This window comes from Babylonia areolata, chromosome 33 (genome assembly GCF_041734735.1).
Source record: "Babylonia areolata isolate BAREFJ2019XMU chromosome 33, ASM4173473v1, whole genome shotgun sequence".
Classification (NCBI taxonomy): domain Eukaryota; kingdom Metazoa; phylum Mollusca; class Gastropoda; order Neogastropoda; family Buccinidae; genus Babylonia; species Babylonia areolata.
In genome coordinates, this window is record NC_134908.1 from 13,541,143 (window position 1) to 13,557,998 (window position 16,856).

General features: G+C 40.8%; 1 protein-coding gene across 9 annotated transcripts in view; it reads left to right on the plus strand.

The window, feature by feature from the left end:
- Positions 1-15,557, plus strand: part of LOC143277261 (uncharacterized) — a 214,330-nt gene extending 198,773 nt beyond the window's left edge. For 4 of the 9 annotated variants that reach the window (XM_076582044.1, XM_076582046.1, XM_076582045.1 and 1 more), the window contains exons 16-18: positions 5,186-5,547; positions 7,703-7,851; positions 12,028-15,556. In XM_076582044.1, coding sequence (XP_076438159.1) covers positions 5,186-5,547; positions 7,703-7,851; positions 12,028-12,204 — 688 coding nt within the window. In that variant the 3' untranslated portion in view covers positions 12,205-15,556. Of the gene's footprint in view, positions 1-5,185; positions 5,548-7,702; positions 7,852-12,027 lie in introns of all 9 variants that reach the window. The other 5 variants (XM_076582039.1, XM_076582041.1, XM_076582040.1 and 2 more) reach the window with 3 other exon arrangements.
- The last annotated feature ends 1,299 nt before the right edge of the window (positions 15,558-16,856 follow it).

Genomic DNA, 16,856 nt, shown 5'->3' on the forward strand with positions numbered 1-16,856 from the left:
CTATCACTGAGTTCAGTTGTCAGTTGGTTTTACATCCTGTCACAGTTCAGTTGTCAGTTGGTTTTACATCCTATCACAGTTCAGTTGTCAGTTGGTTTTACATCCTATCACTGAGTTCAGTTGTCAGTTGGTTTTACACCCTGTCGCAGTTCAGTTGTCAGTTGGTTTTACATCCTATCACTGAGTTCAGTTGTCAGTTGGTTTTACATCCTATCACAGAGACCAGTTGTCAGTTGGTTTTACATCCTATCACTGAGTTCAGTTGTCAGTTGGTTTTACACCCTGTCGCAGTTCAGTTGTCAGTTGCTTTTTCATCCTATCACTGAGTTCAGTTGTCAGTTAGTTTTACATCCTATCACAGAGTTCAGTTGTCAGTTGGTTTTACATCCTATCACAGAGTTCAGTTGTCAGTTGGTTTTACATCCTATCACAGAGTTCAGTTGTCAGTTGGTTTTACATCCTATCACTGAGTTCAGTTGTCAGTTGGTTTTACATCCTATCACAGAGTTCAGTTGTCAGTTGGTTTTACATCCTATCACAGAGTTCAGTTGTCAGTTGGTTTTACATCCTATCACAGAGTTCAGTTGTCAGTTGGTTTTACATCCTATCACTGAGTTCAGTTGTCAGTTAGTTTTACATCCTATCACTGAGTTCATTGGTTTTACATCCTATCACTGAGTTCAGTTGTCAGTTGGTTTTACAGCCTGTCACAGAGTTCAGTTGTCAGTTGGTTTTACATCCTATCACAGTTCATTTGTCAGTTGGTTTTACATCCTATCACAGTTCATTTGTCAGTTAGTTTTACATCCTATCACAGAGTTCAGTTGTCAGTTGGTTTTACATCTTATCACTGAGTTCAGTTGGTTTTACACCCTATCACGGAGTTCAGTTGGTTTTACATCCTATCACAGAGTTCAGTTGTCAGTTGGTTTTACAGCCTGTCACAGAGAGTTGTCAGTTGGTTTTACAGCCTATCACTGAGTTCAGTTGGTTTTACACCCTATCACAGAGACCATTTGTCAGTTGGTTTTACAGCCTATCACTGAGTTCAGTTGGTTTTACACCCTATCACAGAGTTCAGTTGTAAGTTGGTTTTGCATCCTATCTCAGAGTTCAGTTGTCAGTTTGTTGTACATCTTTTCACAGTTCAGTTGTCAGTTGGTTTTACATCCTATCACAGCTCAGTTGTCATTTGGTTTTTCATTCTATCACTGAGTTCAGTTGTCATTTGGTTTTACATCCAATCACAGTTCAATTGTCAGTTGGTTTTACATCCTATCAGTGAGTTCAGTTGTCAGTTGGTTTTACATCCTATCACAGTTCAGTTGTCAGTTGGTTTTACATCCTATCACAGTTCAGTTGTCAGTTGGTTTTACATCCTATCACAGTTCAGTTGTCAGTTGGTTTTACATCCTATCACAGTTCAGTTGTCAGTTGGTTTTACATCCTATCACAGTTCAGTTGTCGTTTGTTTTACATCCTATCAGTGAGTTCAGTTGTCAGTTTTACATCTTATCACTGAGTTCAGTTGGATCACAGTTCAGTTGTCAGTTGGTTTTACATTCTATCACAGAGTTCAGTTGTTAGTTGGTTTTACATCCTATCAGTGGAGCAAAATTATCAGATTTTGTGAATTGTACAAGAGGCGTGAAACAAATTGATGTGGGCAGCCCGGTTTTATTTTCCTTGTTTGTGAATGAGATTGCCTTTGAAATTGTTTAAAACCGACGACTTGGAGTGACTTTTGATTTGATAGAGTTGTTTATGCTGCTTTTTGCTGATGATATGATCTTGTTATCAATATCAGTTGTAGGTTTGCAAAGACATCTTAATAGTTTATATGAAGCCGCAATGAAATTGGACCTAAAAGTAAACCTGAAAAAAACAAATATCATTGTGTTTCGTAGGGGTGGTTATCTAGGTAGACGTGAACAATGGTCATATGGAAATGAAACTGTAAGAGTGGTAAATCTGTATAAATATCTTGGGATCTTTTTTTCAACCACTCAGTTTTACTAATGCTTGTCAAGATTTAGTAAACAGGGCAAAGAGAGCTGTTCTAGTTATACCTCATGTTATATACAGATTAGATTGTAGCTCATACACAGTATTTGCTAAGTTGTTTGATTCTCAGGTACAGCCTGTTTTACAGTACGTTGCAGAAATTTGGGCTTTTGAGAATGATGTTGAAAATGAAAGATTACACATGTTTGCCATGAAACGCTTCTTAAATGTTGATAGGTGAACACCCAACGACTTAATTTATGGTGAACTTGGTAGATATCCAATATATATAAACTCATATGTAAAGTGTATTAGATACTGGCTAAAGATAACTAGAATGAATGATTATAGATTACCATACAAGGCTTGCATGATGCTGTATAACTTAGACAATAACGGAAAAAAGACTTGGGTTACAGGTATTCGAAAATGTTTGTGCTCTTATGGATTTTCTTATGTTTGGGATAACCAGGGTGTTGAAAACATTTCATGGTTCATAAAATATTTCAAACAAAGAATTGTTGATTGTAGATGGCAGGACTGGCATAACCACATTCAGAGTAGTGACAGATTTGCTGAATATAAAATGTTTAAGTTGACAAATGATGTGGAGCCATACATTGAAATGAAAATGAATAGATATGTGAAATGTGCTTTGACCAAAGTTAGACTTGGTGTATCAGATATTGCCTACCATCGTTTAAGATACAGTGAAAGAAGAGCTGAGAAAGAGTTGTGTCGTTTATGCCACCAGTCAGAAGAAGATGAAATTCACTTCATGTTTTGTTGTCCTTGTTTACGTGACTTAAGGCTGAAACATATCCAGCCTAAGTTTTATAATAACCCATGCCGCTTTAGATTCAATTTGCTTATGTCATCCAGAAATGAAACTGTATTGTACAATGTGGCATTATACATTTACAATGCCTTAAAGCAATTGCGTATTGCTATAACTTAGATCACAATATCAACATAGATTGTCAAATACAATAGGCATCTGAAGTGTAAATGTTAAGCAATGTGTTTTTGAAAAGTGTTTGTGTGATTGATATAATTGTGACTTACCCTTTCAGTAAGGGGCTAAGGCCTAAATCTGAATAAACAATTTCGTATTCGTATTGAGTTCAGTTGTCAGTTGGTTTTACATCTTATCATTGAGTTCAGTTGGTTTTACATCCTATCACAGAGTTCAGTTGTCAGTTGGTTTTACATCTAACACAGAGACCAGTTGTCAGTTGGTTTTACATCCTATCACAATTGTCAGTTGGTTTTACATCCTGTCACAGTTCAGTTGTCAGTTGGTTTTACATCCTATCACAATTGTCAGTTGGTTTTACATCCTATCACAGTTCAGTTGTCGTTTGTTTTACAATCTATCACTGAGTTCAGTTGTCAGTTGGTTTTACATCCTATCACTGAGTTCAGTTGGCAGTTGGTTTTACATCCTGTCACAGTTCAGTTGTCAGTTGGTTTTACATCCTATCACTGAGTTCAGTTGGCAGTTGGTTTTACATCCTGTCGCAGTTCAGTTGTCAGTTGGTTTTACATCCTATCACTGAGTTAAGTTGTCAGTTGGTTTTACATCCTATCACAGTTAAGTTGTCAGTTGGTTTTACATCCAATCACTGAGTTCAGTTGTCAGTTGGTTTTACATCCTGTCACAGTTCAGTTGTCAGTTGGTTTTACATCCAATCACTGAGTTCAGTTGTCAGTTGGTTTTACATCCTGTCGCAGTTCAGTTGTCAGTTGGTTTTACATCCTGTCGCAGTTCAGTTGGCAGTTGGTTTTACATCCTGTTACAGTTCAGTTGTCAGTTGGTTTTACATCCTGTCACAGTTCAGTTGTCAGTTGGTTTTACATCCTGTCACAGTTCAGTTGTCAGTTGGTTTTACATCCTGTTACAGTTCAGTTGTGAGTTGGTTTTACATCCTATCACTGAGTTCAGTTGTCAGTTGGTTTTACATCCTATCAAAGTTCAGTTATCAGTTGGTTTTACATCCTGTCACAGTTCAGTCGTCAGTTGGTTTTACATCCTATCACAGTTCAGTCATCAGTTCGTTTTACATCCTATCACTGAGTTCAGTTGTCAGCTGGTTTTACATCCTATCACTGAGTTCAGTTGTCAGTTGGTTTTACATCCTGTCACTGATTTCAGTTGTCAGTTGGTTTTACATCCTATCACTGAGTTCATTTGTCAGTTGGTTTTACATCCTATCACACAGTTCAGTCATCAGTTGATTTTACATCCTATCACTGAGTTCAGTTGGTTTTTCATCCTATCACAGTTCATTTGTCAGTTGGCTTTTCATCCTATCACAGTACAGTTTGTTGGTTTTTCATCCTATCACAGTTCAGTTGTCAGTTGGCTTTTCATCCTATCACAGTACAGTTTGTTGGTTTTACATCCTATCACAGTTCAGTTGTCAGTTGTTCAGCTGTCATTTGATTTTACATCCTACCACTAAGATTTCAGTTGTAAGTTGGTTTGACATCTTATTATTCAGAAAAATAAACACTACATCTGAAAATACATGCTTATGGGACTGTTTATAAGGAAACCAATATGATCATAGATTAAGGCTGGTGAGGCAAAATTGTTTTGAACAGAGTGTTTTGAGAGTACTGTACAAAAATGTCTTGTTTAAAACTGATCAGGAAATTTAAGGTCATCAATATTCCAGCAAGCTCAACTGTGAAAATTGATTTGTTTCCAATGTAAAACGACTTTTCTTCAGATCAGGTATTAGATATGCATAACCTGCTTTTTTCTCTGTCTGTGTATGTTTAAATATGATTTGGATATTTATTTTGAATATAATTTAACACATACTAGTAAGTTCATTCAGTGTGGTCAGTATCTGTCTGAGCTCTTTATGATTCCCAAATGGGTGTGGGAAACAAAGATGGTCTGACAAATACCAAACCTTTTTTGAGAGTAACCCCAGTGTCCTTCATAATATCTGAAGTGCATGTTGCCAGTTTTATTGGAGAGGATATTGATTTCGCTTGTTTCAGAAATTTGACATCTAAGTTTGTATCCAGATTTCAAATCGTTTTTTCAGTTGTTGTGCTTCTTATCAATGTGTGTGTTTGTGTGTGAGTGTGTGTGCATGCGTGTGGGCAGGCGGGTGGGTGGGTGGGTGCGTGGGTAGTAAACTGTAATGAAGTAAAGTTATGTCAGCACCAGGTGTGACACTGAAGCAGCGCTGTCCTCACGCCACAGGGCCAGTCTGGGTCAGGGGGACTACGACCTGACCTCCACCCCCTTCTACTTCGATGTCATCCTGGGGTCAACACACCGGCTGGGTCAGTCACGACTGGGTACACCTTACCGTATCCGGGTCAGTCGTGTGGTGCTGTACCCCAACCTGACACAGCCGCTCTACGGGGGTGTGGATTGGGACGTGGCTTTGCTGAAGCTGTCGGTGCCTGTGACCTTCACAGACTACATCCAGCCTGCCTGCCTGCCCTTCCAGGGTCAAACCATCCCTCTCACCTCCCTCTGCTACGTGGTCGGCTGGGGCATGATGAACCCACAGCAAAGTGAGGGGGTGGGGGGAGGGTATGCCTCAAATTCTAAATAGGAGATGCTTTTGCACATTTTCTATTGTCTCGATTAATTGATAAATAAGTAGTAATGCCACTACCCGTGTACTGTTCTCTTGATTGATAAATCCCTAAAAATCATTTCTTGACAGCGTCATCTGTAAAAGCATGGTCAGCTGATCAAAACAACTTACACAAAGAAAATAGTTTGTCAGGAGATGAAGCACAATGATCAGAATCTCATTATGCACTTTTGTTCCTAATTTCTTACTTCAGTTTTGTATTTTGATCAGAAACAGACTACAGACACTGTCCCCATGATGTCACACTGATGAAGCATGATAAAGATGAGACACTGACTACAGACGCTGTCCCCATGATGTCACACTGATGAAGCATGATAAAGATGAGACACTGACTACAGACGCTGTCCCCATGATGTCACACTGATGAAGCATGATAAAGATGAGACACTGACTACAGACACTGTCCCCATGATGTCACACTGATGAAGCATGATAAAGATGAGACACTGACTACAGACACTGTCCCCATGATGTCACATTGATGAAGCATGATAAAGATGAGACACTGACTACAGACACTGTCCCCATGATGTCACACTGATGAAGCATGATAAAGATGAGACACTGACTACAGGATGTCACACTGATTAAGCATGATAAAGATCAGACACTGACTACAGACACTGTCCCCATGATGTCACACTGGTGAAGCATGATAAAGATGAGACACTGACTACAGAAAATGTCCCCATGATGTCACACTGGTGAAGCATGATAAAGATCAGACACTGACTACAGACACTGTCCCCATGATGTCACACTGATGAAGCATGATAAAGATGAGACACTGACTACAGGATGTCACACTGATTAAGCATGATAAAGATCAGACACTGACTACAGACACTGTCCCCATGATGTCACACTGGTGAAGCATGATAAAGATGAGACACTGACTACAGAAAATGTCCCCATGATGTCACACTGGTGAAGCATGATAAAGATCAGACACTGACTACAGACACTGTCCCCATGATGTCACACTGATGAAGCATGATAAAGATGAGACACTGACTACAGACACTGTCCCCATGATGTCACACTGATTAAGCATGATAAAGATGAGACACTGACTACAGACACTGTCCCCATGATGTCACACTGATTAAGCATGATAAAGATGAGACACTGACTACAGGATGTCACACTGATTAAGCATGATAAAGATGAGACACTGACTACAGGATGTCACACTGATGAAGCATGATAAAGATGAGACACTGACTACAGGATGTCACACTGATTAAGCATGATAAAGATGAGACACTGACTACAGGATGTCACACTGATGAAGCATGATAAAGATCAGACACTGACTACAGACACTGTCCCCATGATGTCACACTGGTGAAGCATGATAAAGATGAGACACTGACTACAGAAAATGTCCCCATGATGTCACACTGATGAAGCATGATAAAGATCAGACACTGACTACAGACACTGTCCCCATGATGTCACACTGGTGAAGCATGATAAAGATGAGACACTGACTACAGAAAATGTCCCCATGATGTCACACTGGTGAAGCATGATAAAGATCAGACACTGACTACAGACACTGTCCCCATGATGTCACACTGATTAAGCATGATAAAGATGAGACACTGACTACAGGATGTCACACTGATTAAGCATGATAAAGATCAGACACTGACTACAGGATGTCACACTGATGAAGCATGATAAAGATGAGACACTGACTACAGGATGTCACACTGATTAAGCATGATAAAGATGAGACACTGACTACAGGATGTCACACTGATGAAGCATGATAAAGATCAGACACTGACTACAGACACTGTCCTCATGATGTCATGCTGATGAAGCATGATAAAGATGAGAATCTGACTACAGGATGTCACACTGATGAAGCATGATAAAGATGAGACACTGACTACAGACACTGTCCTCATGATGTCATGCTGATGAAGCATGATAAAGATCAGACACTGACTACAGACACTGTCCTCATGATGTCATGCTGATGAAGCATGATAAAGATGAGAATCTGACTACAGACACTGTCCCCATAATGTCACACTGAAGGTGGTGTTGCACAGTTGTCGCCCCGGAGATGCTGCGCGACACGCGGATGCAGCTGTGGAGTGAGGGTCAGTGTGTCCACAACACGGTGCCCGGGGAGACCCGCGTCAACACCAACTCCACACTGTGTGGGGGATTTGTCTTCGGCAAGCCTTCCACCTGCCAGGTAATGTTTTACTCACAGCTGAGTGGGCTATTAACTCAAATTAGAAGATAGGGATTACACTGTACAGTTCATACACTTCTCGGATGTACCTTTGTGAGTGTTGCTGGAACTAGTGTACCAGCACTGCAGGTATCTGTATTTCTCAGGCCTGGTTGATGGCAGGGTATAATATTATGAGTTAAGAGGGCACAGCCTTGTCATGGTGTCCCAAACCAAAATGCATCACACAGAAGCATCATCATCACCTCCATCATCATAGAAGTGTAGAAAAAATTCTGGGGCACAGAAAAAAGAAGCAAAAGTATTCCCAACAAACAAATTCTGCCAGGAAATGGAATGATAAATGGACGTCTGCTTTGTACAGAGGTATGGGGGAGAGGGGGAGGGAAGAAGGGGGGGTGTGGGGGGGCGAGGGGGTTGGGGGGGCATAAGCCTGATGTGAGAGGATCAGGAAGAATGATTGGGGAAAGTTGATTTTTGCTAAATGGGGAATGTAAAGCTGTCTGGAGTCACCTGTCTTGTCAGATTAGGAAGGATGTGGTCTCTTGGTGATCTGTATTGTCGGGGTGTGTATGGCTTTTCCTACCAAAGGTAAAAAAAGCTCACACACACACACACACAAAGGACAAAGCTCTCGTTGCCATGGATTTTTGTTTAATGTGCATCTGATTAACTAGATGCTCAGTTTGATTTTTTAGTCAAACTTGAGAGAAAGGGTGAGTGCGGGATTTGAACCCAGACCCTCACAGACTCTGTATTGGTGTCTTAGCCATTTTGCCACCTTCCTCTTTTAGGCCATCATGATCAGAATATCTCTCTCTGTCTCTGTCTCTCATTATAATGAAAAAGTTTGTATGATGTTGATTGATGGCTGTTAAGACCAAGTTCCCATTCAGGGGGAACTAAATCATAGACTGAGAGAGAGAGAGAGATGTACACACACACACACACACACACACACACACACAGAGAGATTCAGATCATGATGGCTGTAGCAATTAGTTGAGGAAGAAGAAAAACTTGGTGAAACAATTAATGACAGGCCAATAACTTCACTGGATTTACTAAACACACTGATTGTTGTTAAATTAAAAACAAATCACATGTGACTTCTAGAATCTAAAAAAAATAAGATTGTAAAACTGGCTTTTTCTGGGTTTTTTCCATGGTTTCGTCTTTCTCTCTCTCTCTCTGTCTCTCTGTCTCTGTCTCTCTCTCTCTCTCTCTCTCTCTCTCTCTCTCTCTCACACACACACCATCATGATAATATAGAAAAGATTCAGTCCTAATTAGGAAAAATCTAAGCTATTATTTACATATTTATATCACTTCCATGGTTTACCTTCTACATTTATTACCCCCCCCATTCCCTCCCGCCTCAAAAAAAAAGGGTCCTTTATGCCTTCCGTTCACTGTTGTATGGCAGTCAGTGTGTATGTTGTATGACAGTCAGTGTGTGTGTTGTATGACAGTCAGTGTGTGTGTTGTATGACAGTCAGTGTGTGTGTGTTGTATGACAGTGTGTGTGTTGTGTGACATTCAGTGTGTGTGTTTTATGACAGTCAGTGTGTGTGTGTGTGTTGTATGACAATCAGTGTGTGTGTGTGTGTTGTATGACAGTCAGTGTGTGTGTTGTATGACAGTCAGTGTGTGTGTGTGTGTGTTGTATGACAATCAGTGTGTGTGTGTGTTGTATGACAGTCAGTGTGTATGTTATATGACAGTCAGTGTGTGTGTTGTATGACAGTCAGTGTGTGTGTGTGTGTGTTGTATGACAGTCAGTGTGTGTGTTGTATGACAGTCAGTGTGTGTGTGTTGCATGACAGTCAGTGTGTGTGTTGTATGACAGTCAGTGTGTGTGTGTTGTATGACAGTCAGTGTGTGTGTTGTATGACAGTCAGTGTGTGTGTGTGTTGTATGACAGTCAGTGTGTGTGTGTGTTGTATGACAGTCAGTGTGTGTGTTGTATGACAGTCAGTGTGTGTGTGTTGTATGACAGTCAGTGTGTGTGTTGTATGACAGACAGTCAGTCAGTGTGTGTGTGTTGTATGACAGTCAGTGTGTGTGTTGTATGACAGTCAGTGTGTGTTGTATGACAGTCAGTGTGTGTGTGTGTTGTATGACAGTCAGTGTGTGTGTGTGTTATATGACAGTCAGTGTGTGTGTTGTATGATAGTCAGTGTGTGTGTGTTGTATGACAGTCAGTGTGTGTGTTGTATGACAGACAGTCAGTCAGTGTGTGTGTGTGTTGTATGACAGTCAGTGTGTGTGTTGTATGACAGTCAGTGTGTGTTGTATGACAGTCAGTGTGTGTGTGTGTTGTATGACAGTCAGTGTGTGTGTGTGTTATATGACAGTCAGTGTGTGTGTTGTATGATAGTCAGTGTGTTGTATGACAGTCAGTGTGTGTGTTGTATGACAGTCAGTGTGTGTGTTGGAAGACAGTCAGTGTGTGTGTTGTATGACAGTCAGTGTGTGTGTGTTGTATGACAGTCAGTGTGTGTGTGTGTGTGTTGTATGACAGTCAGTGTGTGTGTTGTATGACAGTCAGTGTGTGTGTGTGTGTGTGTGTGTGTTGTATGACAGTCAGTGTGTGTGTGTTGTATGACAGTCAGTGTGTGTGTTGTATGACAGACAGTCAGTCAGTGTGTGTGTGTTGTATGACAGTCAGTGTGTGTGATAGTCAGTGTGTTGTATGACAGTCAGTGTGTGTGTTGTATGACAGTCAGTGTGTGTGTGTGTTATATGACAGTCAGTGTGTGTGTTGTATGACAGTCTGTGTGTGTGTGTGTTGTATGACAGTCAGTGTGTTGTATGACAGTCAGTGTGTGTGTGTGTTGTATGACAGTCAGTGTGTGTGTTGTATGACAGTCAGTGTGTGTGTGTTGTATGACAGTCAGTGTGTGTGTGTTATATGACAGTCAGTGTGTGTGTTGTAGTACAGTCAGTGTGTGTGTTGCATGACAGTGTGTGTTGTAGTACAGTCAGTGTGTGTGTTGTATAAAAGTGTGTGTTGGAGTACACTCAGCGTGTGTGTTGTAGTACAGTCAGTGTGTCTGTTGTATGACAGTCTTTGTTGTAGTACAGTCAGCATGTGTGTTGTAGTACAGTCAGCATGTGTGTTGTAGTACAGTCAGTGTGTGTGTTGTATGATAGTGTCTGTTGTAGTATAGTTAGCGTGTGTGTTGTAGTACAGTCAGCGCGTGTGTTGTATGACAGTGTGCGTTGTAGTACAGTGTGTGTGTTGTAGTACAGTCAGTGTGTTCAGTCAATGTGTGTGTGTTGTATGACAGTCAGTGTGTGTGTTGTATGACAGTCAGTGTGTGCGTTGTAGTACAGTCGGTGTGTGTGTTGTAGCACAGTCAGTGTGTTCAGTCAGTTTGTGTGTTGTATGACAGTGTGTGTTGTAGTACAGTCGGTGTGTGTGTTTTAGTACAGTGTGTGTTGAAGTACAGTCAGTGTGTGAGTTGTAGTACAGTCAGTGTGTGTGTTGTGTATTTTAGTACAGTCAGTGTGTACAGTCAGTGTGTGTTGTAGTTCAGTTTGTGTTGTAGTACAGTCAGTGTGTGTCAGTGTGTGTGTTGTAGTACAGTCTGTGTGTATTGTGTGACAGTCTTTGTTGTAGTACAGTAAGTGTGTGTGTGTTGTAGTACAGTCAGTCTGTGTGTGTTGTAGTACAGTCAGTGTGTTCAGTCAGTGTGTTTTGTAGTACAGTCAGTGTGTGTGTTGTAGTACAGTCAGTGTGTGTGTTGTATGATAGTGTGCGTTGTAGTACAGTCAGTGTGTGTGTTGTATGATAGTGTGTGTTGTAGTACAGTCAGTGTGTGTGTTGTATGACAGTGTGTGTTGTAGTACAGTCAGTGTGTGTGTTGTATGACAGTGTGTGTTGTAGTACAGTCAGTATGTGTATTGTAGTACAGTCAGTGTGTGTCAGTGTGTGTGTTGTAGTAAGTCAGTGTGTGTGTGTGTGTGTTGTAGTACAGTCAGTGTGTGTCAGTGTGTGTGTGTTGTCAGTGTGTGTGTTGTAGTACAGTCAGTGTGTGTGTTGTCAGTGTGTGTTGTAGTACAGTCAGTGTGTGTTGTAGTACAGTCAGTGTGTGTCAGTGTGTGTGTTGTAGTACAGTCAGTGTGTGTGTTGTCACTGTGTGTTGTAGTACAGTCAGTGTGTGGTGGCAGGGCGACAGCGGTGGCCCTCTGATCTGCCTGGCACCCAGCAAGCGCTGGACACTGGCCGGGGTCATGAGTCGTGGCAACGCCCCCTGTGGCCAGTACCACCCCGCCATCCGCGCCAACCGCTTTGCCCGCGTCGCTAACGTCGTTGATTGGATTCACCAGGAAACCAGGGACACCTAACAGGTGGGGGAATGGGGTCCTGGTCAGCAACACTGGCTGTGCAAACACCTGTAGCAAAACACGTCCATCCCAAAAGGTTGGCGACAGGCCATTGTGGACTGGTTCTGTCCTCAATTCTTCCCTCTTCATTTTTAAAAAAGGGAGGCTGTTCCACATGTCACATGACTGAATGACAAGCTTGTGTGAGTGTGTGTGTGTGTGTATGTGTGTGTGTGTGTGAGTGTGTGTGTGTGTGTGACAAGTTTTGGAATCGTCTGCAAAAATTGACCTTCTTTGGGAATCATTACTGAACAGCACATCATTCATAAATGTTGCCTGTAAAATGCCCTCAATGTACATTTTGAAACAAAAGTTTTATTTGTGTGACCGATAACAAAGCAAGTGGTATGGTGTCTGTACAGGTGAGTAGGCATCTTTTTGCACAGTTCCCCACAAAGTGTTGTTTGAAGGTAGAACATGCTGATGTTTTTCAGGCGTTATTTTGGTCTGTCCATGGAAGATTCTAACTTCCTTGAATGCATTGAATAAGGAATTGACAGTGTAGAACCACAGCATTGACAGTGCAGAGTTGAGTGCATAGATTTGTGCGCTGACTGTATAGATTTGACTGTAGAATAAAATTATTGACTGACTGGAATTATAGAAGTTTAGATGTATGTCAACACTCCACTGACAGTTGTAACTGAAGGTTGCATTAATGCCGACAGCAGACCGTTCAAGGTGACAGCAACATGTTTTCCATGTGTGTATCTTTCAACACCATGACTGACAGCACACATTTCCCTCAGCGTGGCTGCAACATGGTGACTTGCTGATCAAGATTGGTGCTGGCTTGGGGACAGTCCATGGGCAGACTGCCAGCACACTGCTGACCATGTTGATTTTCTGTACAATCATTTATGAAGAGGGGCTGTGGCCAAGTTGGTAAGGCATTGATGTTGTGATCCAGTGATGAGATGTCAAGGCCTTGTTTCAGTGGAGTGTTGTGTCATTTGGAAAGGCATTTTCCTCTCCCCACCCGTACCCAGGTGAGAATGGATGCCTGTCTGGTTGGGGAAGGTTAAGGCAGAGGAAGGAGAGGACTGGGCCACCTTCCTTCAATGAGCTGTAAAAAGCTATGGGGCATTTAACCTATAATTACGGTTTATGAGATGGGGTTTGTGAAGACCACACATGTCATAAAAAATGTCACCCATTTGTCTGTTGTGATTTGTTTGTGTGTCAGGTGATGTGGCAGGTATAACATGTTGCATTTTCTGTAATGAATTCACTGTGCAAATGAAAATGAATACAGCAGAAAATACTTTGCGGATAGGTCAGTAATTGTATTTTTAGTTATTTCATTATGGTTGTGAATGCTGTTTTGGACACAACCAGCTGTTTTCTCTTATAGATTTTTTTCTTTGCTGTTCTTTTTTTTTCTTTCTTTCTGTTTTTGTGTTTTTTTGCTTTTTAAAGCTGGACCATTTCAGACAGTTGTCTGCTGACAGTGGAGTGTACACCACCTGCCCCACGCTGTTCTCCTGGTGAGGGGCGTCATGTCACAAGCACTCCTAGCTAGGTTCCCCACCAACAGTCAGTATCAGTCCTTCACAGCTCTGAACATTTCATTGACTGAGGGGATGTGGATATGAATGTTAAAAAAAAGAATGCTTATTTGTGGAGATTACAGAGTTTTTAGGCACAGACTGAGGGCTGACGTTTCCTAACAACATGCACGTTGAACCAGAAAGGAAACGGCTGACATAAGACACATCAACAAGATGAACCACCATATAGACACAATACAATGTCAAACTCACTCATCAGTGTTAATGTCTTCAAAATGGTGACGTTCAGCAAAGCTTGAAAGGAAAGCTAAAATCAAAAGTAATGTTTTTGACCTTGTTTATAATAACAAAATGTTCCAATCAAGCAGTAAAATTCAGAAATGATGACAAGTTTTTCTTCTTCTATACTTGTATTCAACGAATATCATAAAAGTGAAGAGATGTTAAATCAAGTTCTGCTTCCATTACTGTAGAAAGAAATTCTATTTTGTGGAATTAACCCAATGTTTATCTATCTATCTATCTATCTATCTTTCTATATTTTACGAATTTCAGTCAAAATATCAATCTATGAATATTTTACAAATTTCAGTCAAAATATGTCTATCTATCTATCTATCTATCTAACTGTCTGTATATTTATATTTTATGAATTTCAGTCAAACATATGGACAAACATTACCTATAAAATTGAAATAACAAAAGTGGAAAGACTGTCATGTAATTGTGATCAGATGGTGCCAAAACAGCAGGTTGGAATGTCTTTCATCACACACACGCCAAAGGAACCTGGAGTCTCATCACCACTGTCAAGTGATCCTTTCCTGGTTTTCCTGTCATTTTTTCTTGTAAGCGTATTAAGGTTTCTGGCAAAGGATTGAATGATTACTTTTGTATGAATGTTTATGAACGTATAGGATGTATAAATGTCACAAACATAAATTGTGTGTCATATGCTTGAATCAAGTTTAAGTATTATGCAACTTTGTGAGGCATATTTTGATATTTTTCTGTTTTTCAGGCAGTTTGCAATGATTTTTGATGTACATTTCTTTCAAACAATAATTTATATTGTTGAGCCTATCATGCTGTGTCAGAATCATATCATACATGTTGGTTGTGCAGCTTATAGAAAAAAAAAATTCTTTCAGATGTGAAACTGTTTTGATTGATGATTTCTAAATACATTGTCTTGCTGATCTGCTGATACCATATGCATAGATATTAATCATAGGATTGATTTCAGGTGACTAAATTATTTCCTCTCATTTCCAACAATAATCCAGAACAATAAATTATTTATGTTTTCATGCTCTTGTTGTTTTCCATGGGATGATGAGCCATTTCCATTGTGAATTATTTGTCATCAAATCCTTTTGTTTTGCGGTGTATTTCCCTGAACATCAAACATTTTTCAGTACAATGCTTTTGGTGTTTTAACGTGAAAGAAACTCTCTCCTAACCACTGCTTTTGCTGTGCCAAAAACTGTGGTGTGCTAAAAACCTGACATCAACATATAGTCTGTTGTCAGCATGCAGGTCATTGAGCATTGTTGGACATTTCATTGTACACATCTGTCATGGTCAGACAGCACATTGTTGGACATTTCATTGTACACATCTGTCATGGTCAGACAGCACATTGTTGGACATTTCACTGTACACATCTGTCATGGTCAGACAGCACATTGTTGGACATTTCACTGTACACATCTGTCATGGTCAGACAGCACATTGTTGGACATTTCACTGTACACATCTGTCATGGTCAGACAGCACATTGTTGGACATTTCACTGTACACATCTGTCATGGTCAGACAGCACATTGTTGGACATTTCATTGTACACATCTGTCATGGTCAGACAGCACATTGTTGGACATTTCACTGTACACATCTGTCATGGTCAGACAGCACATTGTTGGACATTTCATTGTACACATCTGTCATGGTCAGACAGCACATTGTTGGACATTTCATTGTACACATCTGTCATGGTCAGACAGCACATTGTTGGACATTTCACTGTACACATCTGTCATGGTCAGACAGCACATTGTTGGACATTTCACTGTACACATCTGTCATGGTCAGACAGCACATTGTTGGACATTTCATTGTACACATCTGTCATGGTCAGACAGCACATTGTTGGACATTTCACTGTACACATCTGTCATGGTCAGACAGCACATTGTTGGACATTTCACTGTACACATCTGTCATGGTCAGACAGCACATTGTTGGACATTTCACTGTACACATCTGTCATGGTCAGACAGCACATTGTTGGACATTTCATTGTACACATCTGTCATGGTCAGACAGCACATTGTTGGACATTTCATTGTACACATCTGTCATGGTCAGACAGCACATTGTTGGACATTTCACTGTACACATCTGTCATGGTCAGACAGCACATTGTTGGACATTTCATTGTACACATCTGTCATGGTCAGACAGCACATTGTTGGACATTTCATTGTACACATCTGTCATGGTCAGACAGCACATTGTTGGACATTTCACTGTACACATCTGTCATGGTCAGACAGCACATTGTTGGACATTTCACTGTACACATCTGTCATGGTCAGACAGCACATTGTTGGACATTTCACTGTACACATCTGTCATGGTCAGACAGCACATTGTTGGACATTTCACTGTACACATCTGTCATGGTCAGACAGCACATTGTTGGACATTTCACTGTACACATCTGTCATGGTCAGACAGCACATTGTTGGACATTTCACTGTACACATCTGTCATGGTCAGACAGCACATTGTTGGACATTTCATTGTACACATCTGTCATGGTCAGACAGCACATTGTTGGACATTTCATTGTACACATCTGTCATGGTCAGACAGCACATTGTTGGACATTTCACTGTACACATCTGTCATGGTCAGACAGCACATTGTTGGACATTTCATTGTACACATCTGTCATGGTCAGACAGCACATTGTTGGACATTTCATTGTACACATCTGTCATGGTCAGACAGTCACAGAGCCTACAGATGTCAGACCAGGCCCCAGGGGTGCTGTGCATCTTTCCCTTGAAGTGCTGCCCTAAACAGATCTTCACA